Here is an 18,323-nt window from a genome sequence, read left to right on the forward strand (position 1 = left end):
CCAGCCAGGAGCACTCACAGGCTGATGGTGACGACGGATATCAGTCATATTGTACTGTCTACCACCGGGGAGGGGGAGAGGAGCGGATACTGCTCTTCACTGCTGCAGCATCGCGTCTACCAGCAGCATTCAGTACACATAGGGTGACACTAAAGAAGTCAAGAAATGACTTCTTTCCCTTGCTTTCACATGGTGGTGGTGGGGAAACTGAGGAGCTATCCTGAATCACACCAGACACTGTGTTTGAACCTACAGACATTGGAGCTCAGCCAAGAAGGCAAATACTTTTCAGAGACTTGCTGTGACTGTGGATAGCTGGAGTCCTCAGTACCCGGTTCCTCCCTCTCCATGACGTCCATTTGAGTCTCTGGCTTCCCGTTACGCTTGTCACGCAGCGCTGTGTATCCTGGAGATTTTTTTTCAAACGCTTATTTCATGTTCCGTAACAGAGCTCTGATACAACAGATGTGTCTCCCCATACAGCGATCAGATCTAGTATCTCCCGTACGCTCCATGCTGGAGCTCTTTTTGGATTTGAGACTGCATCGCCACCGTGCTGATCAGAGCTCCACGCTGGGCAAACAGGAAATGTAATTCAAAAGTTCACGGGGCTTCCTGTTTACCTGCCCACTGCATTCGAGTTCAGATTGCTGTCCAGAGTGGTCAGTGGTGAACTGTGGGATACCGCCCGGAGGCCATAACGTCGATTTCCGTCCACACTAACCGTAATCCGATATGTTAATATCGAATTTAGCGCTACTCCTCTCGTCAGGGTGGAGTACAGAAATCGATTTAAAGAGCCCTTTATATCGATATAAAGGGTGGTGTAGTGTGGACGGGTACAGCGTTAAATCGATTTAACGCTCTTTAAATCGATTTAAACGCATAGTATAGACCAGGCTTACGAGACAGACCCAAACTGGTAAATGATCGCACAGAAGTTGTGCCCACGGAAGCACCCTTGCCTGTTCACAAAATACATCACTAATCTCTCTGCATGGAAGCCAGTACCATTTGTGAATTGCATACTGAATTTACAGAATCAGATGGACCCAGAACGGTTAAAGGCAGATCCTCAGTTGATGAGCCTTGTTCTACAGAGAACCCAGGACAGAAAGACTAAGGTGGTCAGATGCCACAAGAAAGCCAGCAATGAGGTCAAAGGGACCAAAAGCACCAGTGCCAGAGTCAAGTCTGTTGGGACCAGACTCAACAGCCATCTCCGTGATAGTGCCAGAATCAAAGGAATAGTTGGTTGCATCTTGGTACCAGAAAGCCAAAGGATGAAGGCCTGACTATACCTTGGGCACTGGAAGAATTGTGGTGATGTTTGGAACCCCTACTTAACATAGAGGGAGAATCTTTTGGTCTTGGAATGGTTCCTGGGGGTTTATTGGTTCTCTTTTGTGGAGGTGTCCGTAGAGGTGTTTGAGACCCTTGGCCTACATTCTGATGTGCCTTCCTAAAGAATGTCACTTGCGCTGAGAGTCAGTTGGGAAATCTATGTACAGCTTATGAATTTCAATTTGATTTTATAAGCTTTTGCATCCTCATTTTATGACTCTACGGTGCTGTGCCTTGTGCTAAGGCATGTTGGCACCACTGCCCCCATCCCTGAACAGGCTAATTGTTAAGGACTATCAAATACCTGAATATATATTACCCGGGGAGAACAAGAGTAGTTGTATCCTAGGAAAAAAAGTTTTCCCCCAGCAACTTCTCTGCAAGGGTCTGGGCTTGGAGAGTGTGTAACATCTTCAGAAGCAGAACAAAATGAACCAGGTATTGGTAGTGGGACTTACAAATTCAAAGAACTCACAAAGCGAGGAACAGGAAGCTCTGGGCAGGAGACGAGATCAGAGGATTATGCTTTTGTAGGAGGGGTCCTGTTTTAACTGTAGTATCAGCCAAGGTCAAAGGAAGCTAGACAGAGCAGCAAGAGAAATTGAACTATGATTCAGAGCTGTGAGCTGCAGGAGGATCCAGGACATCCAAGAAGGCTCTGAGTGTCCTTCCTGAGCAAGCTGTACCGCTCTATACCAATTAACCCACTAGGTCTCTGTGATGCCAACTATGTCATAGTTGTGTTTATTTACTAGCATTTCAAGTTCTTCCTGCTTATTCCCCAAATGTCTTGCATTAGTATAGACAGCTAAGATACCCCCTCCCCCCAGTTCTGTCTTGTGTCTCCCGTATCTCTGCTAAAACAGCCCATGTCTCCCCCTCCCTCCCCAAATTCCAACCCTTCTCCCAGGTCTTCATGTTTTTGACTTACCTGTAGGTTTTAATTTATTTTGACTTACCATATTGACTTATTTTTGCCTTTTTATAAAGTAATGGTGTTTAGAATCTTCTTCAAAGCTCAGCTGTGTCTGGGTGTTTCACCTATCACCTGCCCCTGAAAAGGTGACCTGTGAACCCAAAGTGCTCACATGGTGGAACTTCAGGGAGTGGGTGTACTTAAACTACAGGAGAGACTGGGCAGAGTATGTGAAAGAAAGCACAGGTCCAGAGAGAGACCTAAGGCAACTGAGCCACATTTCTATGAAGGGATAACAGACAGAGACCAAGCAAGGCCAAAGGCCAAGGAAAGAGATAGTGCATAAAAGTCTACTGAGACACAGGGAAACTCAAGAGCACACAGGTATATGAGTAATGGACTCCACCACCATGTGCGTGTGTAGCAACCTTTATCAGAGCTATGTGAGAAAAGCTAATATTCACTTTTCTAGGGTGCTTGGCTGTAGAACTCCAGTAATCCATCCCAGAGAAACTAGTGCAGCATAGCTGAGATCACCAGAATGCTGTGATTATTTATTTATATTATGCTGCCATCTAAAGGCCAGGCTCCCGCTGTGCAATCACTATTCAAATAAAGTGCAAGTCACTGCCTCACAGAGCTTTGTTTCCACTCACATCAGAAATATATTTTGACCAGATCAATGAATGAAATGTCCTGGTTGAGGTCTGTCTGGGTACCAAAAAAATATCAGTGAAATTAATGTAGAAACTAGACTGATCTACACTTCTGAGACCCAAATTGTTGTCCAGTTCCAGAGGCAAAAGTCCCCGCTTCAAGCAGCTGATGTTTTCTGTAATTGCAGTGGAGGTTCTTTGGCTGTCTATCAAGCCTGAAGTGCCTTTTGGGCCAGCAGCTGACAAGTTGGAGGACTTTAGCTCTCTTATTTCCTCTTTTTCCACATCCTTTATGTGAACTGTCTTGGGGGAAAAAATCATTTTCATTGCCAGAGAAGCTTTGACCTCTGGTTACTCCCTGATTTTGGAAGGAATATAAAGAAACATTCATGCTTCAATCGTAAGCAAATCTCTACTGGAAAGTGGTTCCATGTCCCCACAAGGAATTTCTGGAGGCACATTTTGAGAAATCCCATCCAGGGGTTAACCAGACAGATGGTACCAGCAATCCTAGCCACTGGAGATAACTTGCTACAGATGACCACTGCCAGGAAATGACCGAGGCAGTGAAAATTTTGTTCTTTGCTAAAACCTTTTAAAACAGGCTCGTAAAATTGTGGTGAGAGCCAGGCCTGCTTTGAGCACGGAACAAGTAATGCTCTTGCATTGAGTTCAAAAGTTGTAGAGTAGCCTGGCTAGACACTTGTGGGTGAAGGAATCTATGCTCAAGAAAAAAATTATCCATTTTCCTTGAGAAGTACAGGCTTGAGCGGCAAATTTGTCAGCTTCCCAGTGACTAGTATCTCTCTGATTAAATACTTCTTTAGTAGGCAATAGTTCTGAATAGTCAATAAAGTGCCTGATCAAGCAGCCTGCTTTCTGATTTAAGCATCCCCTTTGTGGAACTGGCTTCATGGACAAGATAGGAGACTGCCCAATATACAGTGTATCCATCATTTCAGAGTGGAATTTTGAGCTTGTGGTCCCCTCTCTCATGTTTTTCAGGCACCATACTAGCATTGTAGTAGACTGTAGAAGTCAACCCTGAAGTTGTTGCTTGAAGCTAATTGCCAGCTTCGTTGCCCTTAGCAATAATATTTATTCTCCCCTTCGCCCACCCTCCACTTTTGAGTCTCAACCCCTGGCCTGTAAGATGTTGCATGTACACTCCTCATGCCAAGAGGCTTCCATCAGCTATCTATACTCAAAATTTCTTTTAGTGGGGTACCCTCTTCTTCCTGGTTCACCATTCCAATTACAAGAACGTATGTCAAAGAATGCAGACATGCCTCTGCATCATGTCTGGTGAGTCTTCCAGATTCTCAGTCGGGGCCTTTGGTTTCATGTGGAGCCTTATCTGTGGTACAATATCTATGTGAGACTAAAAGTCCCAGAAGTTGAAGGCTGAGATGCATCACTGACTGTTGGCTTGCCAACATCTTTACTCTCAGGATCTGGAACTTCTTAAGAATCTTTTCTGTGATGGGGTCTCTGTTCACTCACAAGTGGGAGAGTTTCTGAACTAGCTGGAGCGAGGACTCCATCAGATAAACTATGAATTTGTGTGCTTGGGGGGGCAGAAACTGAATGGGAGGGTCTTATACTGCAAATGAGTTTGTGTGGACAAATATTAGGCAGTGACATAACCTTAGGGATATGTAGAGGTTAGCATCCACTAGACTCACTTAAAGTCTTAGAGATATCACATCCTGAATGTGACTTTCACCATCCATTTGTTCAGTCGCTGTAGGTCTGGTATTGTTACTCTTACTCCTCCCTCCTATTTTCTGTAGAGTGAACAATATGGACTGAAGTCCTAAGGAATTTTCTGTGAATGCAACAGGTTCTACTACTCTTGTGTGCAACTTCCTTCTTGATCATTTGGTTTGTCTAGGTCCCTTACTATCAGAGATTAAATGAAGAACAGATGGGGTTCTAGAAAAAAAATCAAAGAAAAAACTCTCCAGTACCCTCCGTCTGAGGTCTAGTGGATCCAGGTACTTGTAAGTGAGAGACTTTGACCCCTAGCTGGCTTTTTGGCTGCTGAAACAACCTGTCCTATTTATGCAGAACTCTGGAGCTGAAAAGATGCAGTATGGATTATTGTTATTTTGGCATGGGTGTTTCCAAGGTTCAAGGGCTGCTTACTGGGGTAAGAGGCATCCTTTCTTCAATATCTCTTAATGTAGTAGGGTCAAAAGGAAAGTCTCTGCCTTGACAGATGATTTACAAATTTTTAGAGGCCTCTAATAAGGCTTGCCAGGATTTTCTCCTACTATTTCATCCAGTTTTTTGTTCAACATTTGACAGCCTGTGAAAATGGATGCACACAAATTTAGAGTGTTTTTCTGCTGAGTCACAGATGGCATCTGGTTACAGAATTTGATACTTTTGTCTAAGCTGCAATTTGCATGGCATCCACTCATGCAAAGGAGAATAAATGGGAAGACAGATGTATACAGAAGAGAATGAGACATTATTTTGCCTCTTATTTCTTACGTGTAGCCAGATCCTACATCTGGACTGATGGAAAGGTAATCCTGTAAAGAAAAGACAACTCCAAACACCACATCTGAATTACAGCCATAAAACCAACTGTTTAATTGAAGCTATTTAAAAAAACATGTGAGGCAGTATAAATGATAAAATTATAATTAGGAAGGAATAGCTAGCACTTTTCAAAAAAGCTTTAAAACAGCAACAGGACACTTTACAAAAAGATTTGTAGGGATAAAGTTTTCAAACTACAGGTAATGTATAAAGGTAACACAGGTATCTTATAAAAGAATACAGCAACAGAGACAAAATGGGTACTCAAATTCCTCTGAAACTAATAATCTTCTGGTGGTATTGATTAAAATGTATGTTCAGAAACTATTTTAACAATGACTAAATATTTCAGATTTTAATTTACAGCTCTCCGTTGTAGGCATCACACTATACACATCTTCCAAGCAAACTGGCAATACATTTCTATTTTTTAACCATGAGTGGTGTCATCTTCCACAAAGTCTTTGGCCATCTCTGCTGTGATCACATCAATATGACTAACCTGATGGGGGAGGGAAATAGATATATATTAAAAGTAATGTATCAGAGGGGTAGCCGTGTTAGTCTGGATCTGTAAAAGCAGCAGAGAATCCTGTGGCACCTTATAGACTAATAGACGTTTTGGAGCGTGAGCTTTCGTGGGTGAATACCCACTTCGTCAGATGCAGGTGCTGCGTCTGACGAAGTGGGTATTCACCCACGAAAGCTCACGCTCCAAAACGTCTGTTAGTCTATAAGGTGCCACAGGATTCTCTGCTGCCATTAAAAGTAATATCTCCTAGATAGTGAAGGCCTCACTTTGAGAAATTGCCAAATGAGACCCAGTGACTGGACTATAATAGCATCAATTGAGATGAATGGCTCTAGAACACTAGAAGATTGGGACTATGTGAACTGCCGGTTTTACCGCCTTTTCAGAAGAAAGACTGATGACAATGGTCATAACCAGTACTCTTCAAGCCCAGACGCCAACAGCTCAAATGCATTTCTGTTGTGAATGTATTACACAGACATACAACAAATGAATCCTTGCTATTTTAATCATGATTCTGTCATGAGGGAAGTGGAGACTTCCAACCATGCTGCATAGTCCCAAATCAAGCAGTGGCTATGTGATGTGGACAGAGATCCACTAGACGCTTAGTCGTCTAAGGTCACTTTCTATCATTTGTGATTCTAAACAAAACTGAAAATTTAATTTTCCAGCCCATTGTGCTAGCTCATTCTCACCAAAATGTTCAATATCAGCAACATAATTTTGTTATATTTATTTATAGTCATATTTAAAAAAAATATTTACCTTGTTCCTGAATTTTACACCATAGAACTTATCAGCTGACTCAAGCAGTTCAGGCCTAAAAGTTGTTGTAATAAACTGGGCATGTTCAGCTAGTTCCATAATCATATCTGAAAAATAAAGACATCCTTAAGCCAGCTCTCTTTTCAATAAACAGGCCACAATTCTTAATAAGAGGCAAACAACAGCAGCTGCTCTTTTCTTGGTGAACAAAAAACAAAAATGCCCAATTTTTATTAGATTTTACATGTAGTAACATCAATTATGTGTTATAAGAAACACCGCCATTTGGTCTACCAATGAACTGACCCTTTATGATGAGTCACAGAAGTTAGATTTAGTAAGCATTCATTCCATTTCAGTCATAAGATACGCATGCTGCAGAAAGTTGGATTCAGAAAAAGCTGTTTTCTACAAGTAATTTGCCTATTTCAGAACCAGAGTAAAACTTCTCCCCAAGTGTAATCTTTTAAGTAGATCTTTTAGAAATTGTATGCTATACGTAGACATTTCCTAACATTAACTTTGCAATGACTTTTTGAAAGATACAAAGATAACATAGCCAAAGAAATACACTTTTCTGTATTCACTGCATGCTGTCATGCACATAGAAACAGTATCGTGTCCCTTTACCATGAACAAAATACTTTTTTGAATAAACAAACATCATTTTTAGCCAGATTATTCTTTATTGAGGAAAAAACAAAACCTTTACCTGAAACAGCCTTTCTGTGCTGAGCATCCAGAGCTTGGTCAATTTCATCAAACAGGTAAAAAGGAGCTGGATCACATTTCTGGATAGCAAAAATCAGGGCTAAGGCCACCAAGGACTTCTGTCCACCTGAAAGTTGCTGCATTTCTCTCATTTCACCCTGTTTGCCTGTAAATGACACCTAAGAACATGCCATAACAGGAGTTAACTCTACTGTATTAGGACATCAAATATTGCTGTATGGTGTTTGAATTTAACTATTCATTATAGCTTCAGTTTCTAGAGCTCATTTTTAGAAACATAATTACTGGTCTACTAAAAGAGTACCATAAATATTGAAATAAAAAGATTTTCTTTACCCTAATCCCAACTCCTGTGAACTGGTCTACAGATGGCACACTGCTCTGAGATCCAGATCCCCTCTCACTCTCAGCACTGCCTTCACCCTCATCCTGGGATTGACTGCCCTCCACATCTCCTTTCTTCATCACTAGTGTGGCTTTGCCACCAGGTACTAACTTCTGGAACACCTCACTGAAGTTTTTTGACACCTTGGAAAACAAAAAGTCAATGTCAATTCAGGTTCATCTATATGCAAATAGATACAGTCTAATCTGAAGAGCAGATAACAGCTATTTGTACATGATATTATACCAATAGATTATCATTAAAGAACAGAGATATGCTTAAATACCATAATTCATAACATTTACTATAGAAATCCAGTCAACAAGAAAAACTGGCTTTTTAAAAATTCTCATCCTTTTTGTAAGGTTTATGGAAAGGGAGAAGAGTCATAATATTATAAGACAGCAAACACCACAGGATAAACTTGCTGCTTCCCTAGGGCATGACCAAAGCCCAGTGAAGCCAATGGAAACTCATGGACTTCAGTGGGCTTTAGACTAGGCCCAAATTAAACAGGGTATGGGAGTACTGTAGAGAGAGTTCACCTTACATTGTATGCAAAATGTGCCCTCACACCCTGGGCCAACATTAGGAACAGCTTTTATGAGTTCCAAAAAGAATCTTACCCAGTTGCAAGGTGAATTCTGAAGGTAGAGGATTTAAACTAGGGGGGTTCTCTATAAATGGCTCTTATACGTACTACATAACGAGGACTATGAGCCAAAAGAAAAAGATGTTTTAAAGTGCTTTGAGAATCTTACTGACTCTTAACACACTCAAGCACTGATCTGTTCCATCCCACAAAGTTAAAGCACAGAAAAACTAAATTTTCTTTTGACTTCATAGTCTTATCTAATGGCTTCCAGTATTACCTGTTTGAAAGTAAGTTGGATAGCTTCATATTTTCTGAGTTCAAGGACATTCATCAACTCCATAATAGATTTGTAGCCTCTGTCCAGCTCCTCCTGTCGTTTTATCAGCTTCTCCTTCTGCTCCGAGAAGTTAACAAACTGGTCTAAAGCTTTTTTATTGACATGGCTGTATTTTTTCAGCTCTGTGTTGCATTGCTCTAGCTTACGGAATAACTGAGGAAAAACACAAAAAATATGACTTTGGGTTCTATTCCAGTGTGACATTCCAAGATGTGTGGTGCTACACCCCCAGGCAAGACCATGTTATGCTTTTGCGATAAAACCAAGCACACTTGTTACCTGTTTTAAACTCAATGTCTGATATTTTTCAAAGGCCTCCTGTGGAAGTGAGCCCAATTCTCTGATTTTCTTCATGCATTCCTCCTTCTTCTTGAGAAGCATGCCTTGCCGATTTGTCATCTTTTCAAGTTCTTTTGTGTCATGGTTAATTGCATCCATGTGTTCCTTCTCCATGTTCTTCCAGCGTTCCATACTTTTTTGGAGGTCTTTAATCCCTGCTTCTGTTTTGTCAATTGAGTTATCCAGATCTGAGGTGAGAAAAAGCAAAGTGGGATATGCCTGTGTAAAATCATCAGTTATCCAGCCACTGACCTATTAAAAAAAAATAACCAGAAAGCCCACCGAGTAAAGATGTTTTTAAAAAAAAAAAAAAGTTACCCATGAGGTTAAAAAGCTAAAAAAGTTTCATGGGTATTTTATATAATTAAAAATCTCACTGAAGAAAGTATATAGACTTCTGAGTCAAAATGAACACACTTTGGGACTATTTCTTACATTAAAGAAACTCTAGTAGATGGCTGTGCTAAACTTGTCTATTTGGCTTCACAAGGATGTGTGTAGGGGGGGAATCTTCAATTTTGAGCCGTTGGGGTTTAACAAAACCAAAATTTGGGCGGTGAAAGGCAGATTAAAATCAATAAATTCTGCATGAAAACCACTGAAATCTGTGACTGTCACATGACTTCTTGCAAAACCCTAAGACAGACCAGGTTTGCCTGAAACTGAGGTCATGATCATAAACCTTAAAGAGGCAAATAGTGTAAGTCAGGACCCAGGCTAAACACTTGAATCATTTAAGTGCAGTATCCTGTTTAACACTGGCTAATATGATATAGTTCAGGAGAATGCGTCAAGGCTCCATAAACAATTATGCAAGAACGTGCCCATAAGGAAGATTTCTTCCTAACTCCCAGGAGTTAATGGTTGACTTGTCTTTAAGCCTGAGGGCTGATATCTCCCTCACAATTACTTACTAGGATTAAAATATCATACACATTTTTATCCTTTATTGATTACTACAAAATTATTTGCTTCAGTAATATTTTGTTAAATGAGTTCCCCAGGTTAAATTATATATTCTGCAAAAATGTTCTTTTATCAGTTTGAAATTTATTTCCATGTTATTAGTTGCCTCATGATCTCACGTTATGCTCAATTCTTTTACCAAAATGAATACCAGACACGTTACACCCCCATATTCTTCAGAGAAATGTAAGTAAAAATCAAGCTACATAAGGAAGTTACAAGATTGCACAGTGCATTGCAAAAAAACAGAAAGCCATTTACAGATGGGGAAATTTATATATAAAGTTTTTCTCATCAGTTCAGAGGTTTTGTTCAATGATTTGCCAAATAAAGATACGATTGTATCTAGAATAAAAGAACTGCTTGTCTCTGCCAGAACAGTTGAGAGACCCATAAGCAAAATGGCAGAAAACATTAACGAAAAGCAGATGACTGCATTAAAAGACACAGCCATGTTTAGCGTTGGAGCTGATGAGAGCATGGATATAAACGATGTTCCACATTTGGCAGTTGTTGCAAGATAATGTGCTTCTGATGAAATCCAAGAGAAACACTGATGCCTAAAACCCCTGCATGACACAAGAAAGGGGGAAAAACATAGCGGAAAGTTTTGTAAACCATTTTGAAGAATGAGGAGCTGACATCAGAAAAATATTTTGTATGACAACAGATGGTGCTCCTGCCATGATCAGAAAACAGAAGGGATTTGTAAAGTTATTTGAAGATCAAATTGGCCGCCCGACAGTCAAATTTCACTATATCATCCATCAAGAAAAGCTGTTTGCTAAAATTTCTAATTCAGATCTCAATAATGTGATGAATACAGTGGTGCGAATTGTGAATTTCCTTGTTGCTTGATCTGCTTTGACTCACAGACAGTTTCAAGCACTGCTAGAAGAGATGGGACAGTGCTTATAAAGACAGTCCACTTCACAGCAACATTTACTGGATAAGTCATGGGAAGGTTTTGATGCAATCAAGGCCCTTTTGTCAGAAAAAGCCCTAAAATATCCCGAACTGGATGATGATAAATGGCTGTGTAAGCTCATGTTTCTAGCTGACATCACTGCTCACCTAAACAAACTCAACCTCTGTCTCCAGGGTGCAGGGCAAATGGTTCTGGATCTTTATGAAGCCTGGAAGGCATTTGTTGTAAAACTAGCAGTTTTTTCTTGGGATGTTTGAACTTCAACTTTCCGCTACCTCCAACGCAAAAAAAAGCTAACACCACGTTGCACTGTCAGTGTCGATGACACTGGAATGTACATGCAAGACCTGGAATCAGAATTTTCTGACAGACTTCAAGATTTCCAGCGACTTGGCCCAATGCTTTCTTTTCTAATTAAAACCTGGAAAGTTCAACGGAAGCGACTTGGATTTGTCCGTATTTCAATGGGTGGGTGTTGAAGATTTCGAAATGCAGCTCATTCAGTTAAAAAGCTCAGAATTGTGGGCATCAAAGTTTGGAGATCTGCTGAGTGCACTTGAAGCCACCGAGAGAGAACATGGGGCCTCTGTTCTGAACTACTGCATGTCCCTGCCAGTGAAATTTAACTGTTTGAAGAAAATTGCGTTTGTAATGCTTTCAGCATTTGGATCCACATACCTGTATGAACTGGTATTTTCACACATGAAATCTGAGCCAGTTAACAACTGATCACTCAGAAGCTTGTGTGCAGCTTAAAGTATCCAAATACGTGCCAGACATTGGAAAACTCAGCAAGGGATCACACTAAACTGATACAATTGGCATTTTAATTTAATTTTAAATGAAGCTTTACATTACATTAATTTACTTTACATACAATAATAGTTTAGTTATATAGTATAGACTTACAGAGAGAGACCTTCTAAAAACGTTAAAATGTATGACTGGCACGCAAAGCCTTAAATTACAGTGAATAAATGAAGACTTGGCATACCACTTCTGAAAATTTGACGATTCCTGCACTACAAGGTCAAGTGATAATGTCACCTGATGAAAAATACCCCCTGCTGGTACTTTTCCACTATAGAGGGATGAGGATCAAACAAAGGATTCCTCCTTATGTCAATCTTTTTTAAGGGCTGGGAAGGGGGCTGATCTGGACTCTCCTCCATTGCCTACCCAAGAAGACAGACTGCTGAAAGTACCTGAGGGGAAGATAGAGGTGACTCCAGACTGAGACAGAGGTCCAGCCTGTAAGAAAAGATAACTGGAACTCTAAGCTACAGAAACTCTGCATCTTGCATAATTCAACATTTAGGGTGAGAAATTGCATTTTGTAACCTGTTTCTTTAGCGAATCAAGCGTAGTTCGCATATTTTGTTTTATATGCTTAGTAATCTGCTTTGTTCTGTTTGCTATCCCTTATATTCACTTAAAATCTGCCTTTTATAGTTAATAAATTTGTTTTATTAAACCTGGTTTGTGTGATTTCTATGGGGGGGGGGGACGCGGCAGCAAGGAAGCTGTGCATCTCTCTCTTCACATTATTCATGGACTTTAAGGTCAGAAGGGACCATTATGATCATCTAGTCTGACCTCCTGCACAACGCAGGCCACAGAATCTCACCCACCCACTCCTGTAACAAACCCCTAACCTATGTTTGAGTTGAGGGAGAGGGCAAATTTTTATGAGCTTCTGCTGTGCAGATTTTTCTATAGAGCACAAGACAATATTATTTTGGGTTTATTCCTCAAAAGGGATGTGAACGTGAGTGCTGGGTGAATCCTTTCACACAGAGCTGACTTCAGTCTGTGTCTGCAGCTGGGTGTGGCCCTACCTATGTGCGTGCGTGCATTGCAAGAGGCCGGAGAGAGGGAATCCAGGCTAGTGGAGCAGAAGGGGCATCTGAAAAGGGGGGTCCAACCCGTCACAACCACATCTATGAGTATTGTAAAGTATCTTTATTTCAAGAATCAGTATTACCAACCATCTGATCGTGCCAAAGTATCCTTCACTCGTTTGTTGATGGCCTCGAGTTCTGATGTTGTGGCAGTAAGAACAGTGCCGCCTTCTGTCTCTCGTAGCTCATTCAACTCCTATGGGACAAAAAATAAACAGTAAGAATAGCCATAGCAGGGAATCAAAGTATAAACCCACATTGCAGATAACATGAGTTATTTTCTACTACCCTGGTCCTATGATTGACTATAGCCATTAAAATTCTTTTCACAGAGGAATGGATTTTGTTTTAAATAAAATCGAAACCTCAAAAAAATCCCCAGCCACTGCGGTACAGTTCTGTTATAATGTGAACTTATGTTTAATTATATACACTGTACTTCTGCAAGCTTGGATACACTGTCAGTCACAACTCACATACATTCTTAAATAATTCTGCTTCAATCCTAAAAAAAACCCCATAGCTCAATTTGCATGTTAGATAAACAAAAGTAGAAAAGCTATACATAAAATTGTCAGTAGTATATCCGGTGCATATTTAAGAGAAGAAGAGTCTGCCAAATCTCTGAAGGTGCAAAACAAGAATATTTTGCAAAATGGATCTAAGAAAATCAATAATCTTACTTGTTCCACTTGGTCTAAGCGTTTTCTGAGATTCTCATTGAGGTATGTCTCTACTCTTGTGATGATGCCTTCCAGTTTAATCCTCTCATTCAAAAGCTGTCTGTTTTCCTGTAAGAAAGTAGGAGAGAATATTAATTTAAACAAACAGGCTCTCAGTGAAGGTTCTTATTCTTTGAAGAAAGAAAAGTTTGTAGAATCCACTAAAATGAAAATATTACACAATTCCTTACATGCGTGGATTTATTTTAATATGTGAGAACGTTTTTAATATTTAATATTTGTACAGCTGTCTAGAATCAAAACACAGCAAACACAGCCCAATTTTTTCACTATTAAACATGGAAGGCTATTTGAAACTTTTGCCTTGTCCAACTCTTTACCAAGATCAAAACAGCTCCAAAATTTTATGTCCTTAAATCTTAATGTTCCCCTAGCTGACCCAGATGAAACAAAAACTGAGTTGGTTTATTTATTTCATAGATCAGATCTGTCTCCCCATACCCTACAGGGTTTACGGAAGGAGATGCTGCCTGTTGCAAAACCAAAGCATGGGAACAAGTCAATTTTAACATGCCTACTGCATAATAAAGGTCTTATTTAAAAGCAAAATACACCTCAGTTAAAAAGAAAAAAAGTCTAGAGAGTATCTGAAAAAAGCAAATTTAGAACATACAAATATATAGCACGGACAGCAATTAAACAAAACACCTCCCTCATACTGTGCAAAGATCACAGAACTTCATAGCTGTGGATTATCAATGACATCTCACTTTTCCTACATAGGAAGAAAAGATTTCAATTAACAGAATGTCTTCTTCGTAAGAAATTCTCCACGTTTAGTGTCATGACATCTTTCCTCTTAATTCTTACTTGTTGCAGTTGTCGAATCTCATCATTAAGTGCATCCACTCGTTTCTGATCATCTAGGCTGAGCTGAGACAGCAAGTCTGTTCCCAATTCTGCTTTTAATGATTCTCGTGTTGATTCCATGGCATGTAAGCTTGCCTCCAAGCTTTGCAAGCTGCGTTGCTAAAGAACAGATTAATTGTATTAAATTGTATAATCATTCAAATGAAACTGCAGGCTTCTCTAAACTTATCTTTTTCTACTTGTATTAAGTAAATCCAGTGTGGTAGTTTTATAGACAACATGAACAGTCCAGGAAGACCAATCCAACTTGTAGCCTGTCAGAAATGCCAGACTACCAACTCTTTTTCTAGGACACATCTATCAGCATGCATAGTCTCCAATGGGAAACAATTTTGATTTTGTAAAATACAGCCTATAGAAAGGAGAAGACTTTTTAATTGAAAATCAGCCCTTTTGATTGCTGCTCCTGAGCCCTGCACGATACTTTCCAACATATGGTCATCTAGTGCATCGTGTGCGCCAATTTTTTACTTGTCTACTCAGACTATAAATTCTTTGGGACAGGAAGTATGTCTGCTCAAACAATGATATGATAACAATTAACTAAGAAGTCACTAACAAATTCTTACATATACTATATACCTTTGGCATAAAGGTTTTTTCAGACTGCTGCCTCTTCTCTTTCAGCATTTTCATCTCTGACAAGATGCTGTCTCGGGAAGCTTTGAATTTTCTCTGTTGGGTCTCAATCTGCTGCATTTGATTCATGAGCTGGTCAATTTCATTATTAATCCATACAGTGGGCTAAGGAAAATTCCAAGTTTTAAATATAAGAGGTACTTTAAACCCACACTGTTACTGCAGTTTCTCATTTTTGCTCACTCCCCATCATATCACAACTTTCACAGATATAGACCCAGGCACATTCAGCTGCTCTCTGAGGTCAACACAAAGCCTTCAATTGACCAGAAGAGATTAAACAGAGCAGTTGAGACTCTTGTGGTGCTTTACCTCATTCCCTCTCAGAAGTCAAATATGTTGCCTCAACAGCACCCCCAAGACAGACATATCAGGAGCAGTTTTATAGCACTGTAATCAATAGGCTCTAGAAACAAATGCAAAGAAAAATTAGTGAGCCTGAACTATTAAGTGCTCTTAGGATTAGGACAAAACATTGATGGGGGACAGATTATCCAACATCTGCCTGTTGTGAGGGTCTCTTGCAACTTCCTTTGAAGCATCTGGTGCTTGCCACTGGTCACAGACTGGACTATAAGGACCACAGGCTGATCCAGTGTAGCAAGTCCTACCTTCCGCTGCCTTAGAACACAAGGATGAAAACTTGACCCTACTGAAGTCAATGGGAGCGTTACCAGTTTTAATGGGACCAAGATTTCACCGATGTGTCCACATTACAAATGCTATCATTTGTCAGTCAGAGAGAGAGAGGGAGGAAGAGGCGCCCATAACAAAAAGACCTTGGACACGTAACTAGTCTTTTTTCTGCCAGAAGGGGTCCAGCATTCTGGTCAGGAATTAGGAATACAATAGAGAATTTTACAGGCCAGTATTAATTCCCCTCTTAAAAATATTTTCTATAAACCATAGCGTGCTAGCAGGGCCGGCTCTAGCCATTTCGCCGCCCCAAGCACGGCGGCACGCCGCGGGGGGCGCTCTGGTGCTCGCCGGTCCCACAGCTCCGGTAGATCTCCCACAGATGTGGCTGCGGAGGGTCCACTGGTCCCGCGGCTCTAGTGGACCTCCCGCAGGTGTGCCTGTGGCTGCTCCACCGAAGCCACAGGACCAGCGGACCCTCCGCAGGCACGCCTGCGGGAGGTCCACCGGAGCTACCTGCTGCCCTCCAGGCAACCGGCAGAGCGCCCCCCGTGGCATGCCTCCCCAAGCATGCGCTTGGCACGCTGGGGCCTGGAGCCAGCCCTGCGTGCTAGTCTGGAATCTGATGCTGAAGGCAGGTGTGGGCAGACTGGGAGTCTGCACATAATTAAAACGGGGAAACACTGAGCATTAGAAGGTTAATCTTGATAAAGCTTTAGATTCTATTCCAAATCTTTATTTATGGCTTTTTCCATGATACTAAAAGTTTTTTACAACTTCTTCAGTGTTGCCAGAGGTGCTACTGATACACAAATGTTATTTACACATGAAAAAATTAAGTCACAATTATTCACTCTGGCCTTAAAAGTAATTCCTTCTGAAATCCTCTTTCAATAGCTACAATAGCATCCATGTTGTTAGTCATGTAATCTGCATCACAGTTTGACATATATTGAGACAGCTTGATAACTCTCTATTTTGCATATCAGTCAACAATTTGAGAAAGCTATAATTTACATGCTTAAAGAAATAGCTGTTCTGTCATGACTAAAGAGGTTTACAAAAAGCTAATGAAATACAGAGATTTAGAAAACTAACTTCAACTTCTCCCCTTTTCCATATCATATTCTTCTGTATTTTAAAACATTACTGATAGAAAAATAATATGTAGGTGGCTAATATTTTAGACATCTACTACACATATGTTAACAACTGACCTAATTCTATATTTACCTTATGGGCAAATATATATCTTGGCTAAATAATTACTAAAATCAGAAAAGACAGCTATCTCAAGAGTTTCCAGAGGTTATTTAGAATTCCAGAGGTTATTTAGAATGCAATAGACACTGAAGGAGAGAAATAATTAAAGGGTAGCACAACAGGATAGAAACAGAAGAAATTTGATGAGATTAAGAGAAGACAAATTCAGCCTGTCAGAAAAAGCTTCCAGACCATGACATCTAGCAGACAATAAAACAGTGGGATGTGCTAGAATCCCTGTTACTTAGGGCATTTAGAATTAGACTATACAAACACTAAAAACAACAATACGGAACAACCTTGTAGTGACTATGGGATACATCACAAGAGTTAACAGGCCTTTCCCACCTCTAATATCTATGAGCCAAACATAGGACTGCTTTTCCTTCACAATACTTTCCTACAGCAATATCCTTTACAATATTATAATGTTGCTATAAGAAGCACAATTATGAAAAACTACACTCCAAGCACTGTAAAGAAGGAGGATTCTCAAAACTAGACTAAAATATTTTCTTAGGACTACAATATTATGCACACAGCTTTGGTTTCAAGATGTTTTCTGAACATCTCTACTAGATTATAACAATTTTTTTTTTAAAAAAATCAACTTTACTAATTTTTCCCCCTTTTAAATCTCAGGAAGTTAGAGCTATAGTAATATTTTCTGAAGGGACATCATGCAGCTGACTTTAGGATCAAGTCAGTAGCACCTAATAAGTAAACCTTGGTGAAATTTTTTATTGTATAAAATCATGTTTTAAGACCTAGAGATATTGGTCTCTTCATATTAAGAGTACAGGTATAGTTTATAGAAAATTAAAATTGATAATAGAGGACAAAAGCATGTTACAGACATGAGTAGTATGTGTTAAAGCTGGTTATAACTATATCAGTAAAGGTGTTATAAGCAACCTATTGACCTGCTGGCATCTATATCACTTAATCATTTATGAAAACATCTCCTGATCACTGACTAATGTCAAAACACTCTTTACAGATGTATAATTAATCAAGTGTAATTGAGAGACATGTTACATTAGAAATTAAATTCTCCAACAATATAAATCTGGCATAAAATATATTAACAGATTCGTTTATGTGGCCTCTGTTGCATTTTTAATATAGTAATTTTCCTGGGTTTTTTTTTTTTAAATGTTGACTCTACTCTAATTAGAACCTCTATAGCAGTATATAGAAGAAAGCCTGCACAGGCAGGAATT

General features: G+C 39.9%; 1 protein-coding gene across 1 annotated transcript in view; it reads right to left on the reverse strand.

Annotated features, from left to right (window-relative positions):
* Window positions 1–5,489: 5,489 nt before the first annotated feature.
* Window positions 5,490–18,323, reverse strand: part of SMC3 (structural maintenance of chromosomes 3) — a 50,473-nt gene continuing 37,639 nt past the window's right edge. Inside the window, exons 20-29 of the mRNA XM_032793523.2 lie at window positions 15,145–15,296; window positions 14,503–14,661; window positions 13,633–13,740; window positions 13,037–13,145; window positions 9,095–9,342; window positions 8,756–8,968; window positions 7,835–8,026; window positions 7,479–7,656; window positions 6,767–6,873; window positions 5,490–5,968 (exon numbers count right to left, since the gene is read on the reverse strand). Of these exons, the coding sequence (XP_032649414.1) occupies window positions 5,897–5,968; window positions 6,767–6,873; window positions 7,479–7,656; window positions 7,835–8,026; window positions 8,756–8,968; window positions 9,095–9,342; window positions 13,037–13,145; window positions 13,633–13,740; window positions 14,503–14,661; window positions 15,145–15,296 (1,538 nt within the window). The 3' untranslated portion in view covers window positions 5,490–5,896. The remainder of the gene's footprint in view (window positions 5,969–6,766; window positions 6,874–7,478; window positions 7,657–7,834; window positions 8,027–8,755; window positions 8,969–9,094; window positions 9,343–13,036; window positions 13,146–13,632; window positions 13,741–14,502; window positions 14,662–15,144; window positions 15,297–18,323) is intronic.

Source organism: Chelonoidis abingdonii, unplaced genomic scaffold (assembly GCF_003597395.2).
Source record: "Chelonoidis abingdonii isolate Lonesome George unplaced genomic scaffold, CheloAbing_2.0 scaffold0027, whole genome shotgun sequence".
Lineage (NCBI taxonomy): Eukaryota > Metazoa > Chordata > Testudines > Testudinidae > Chelonoidis > Chelonoidis abingdonii.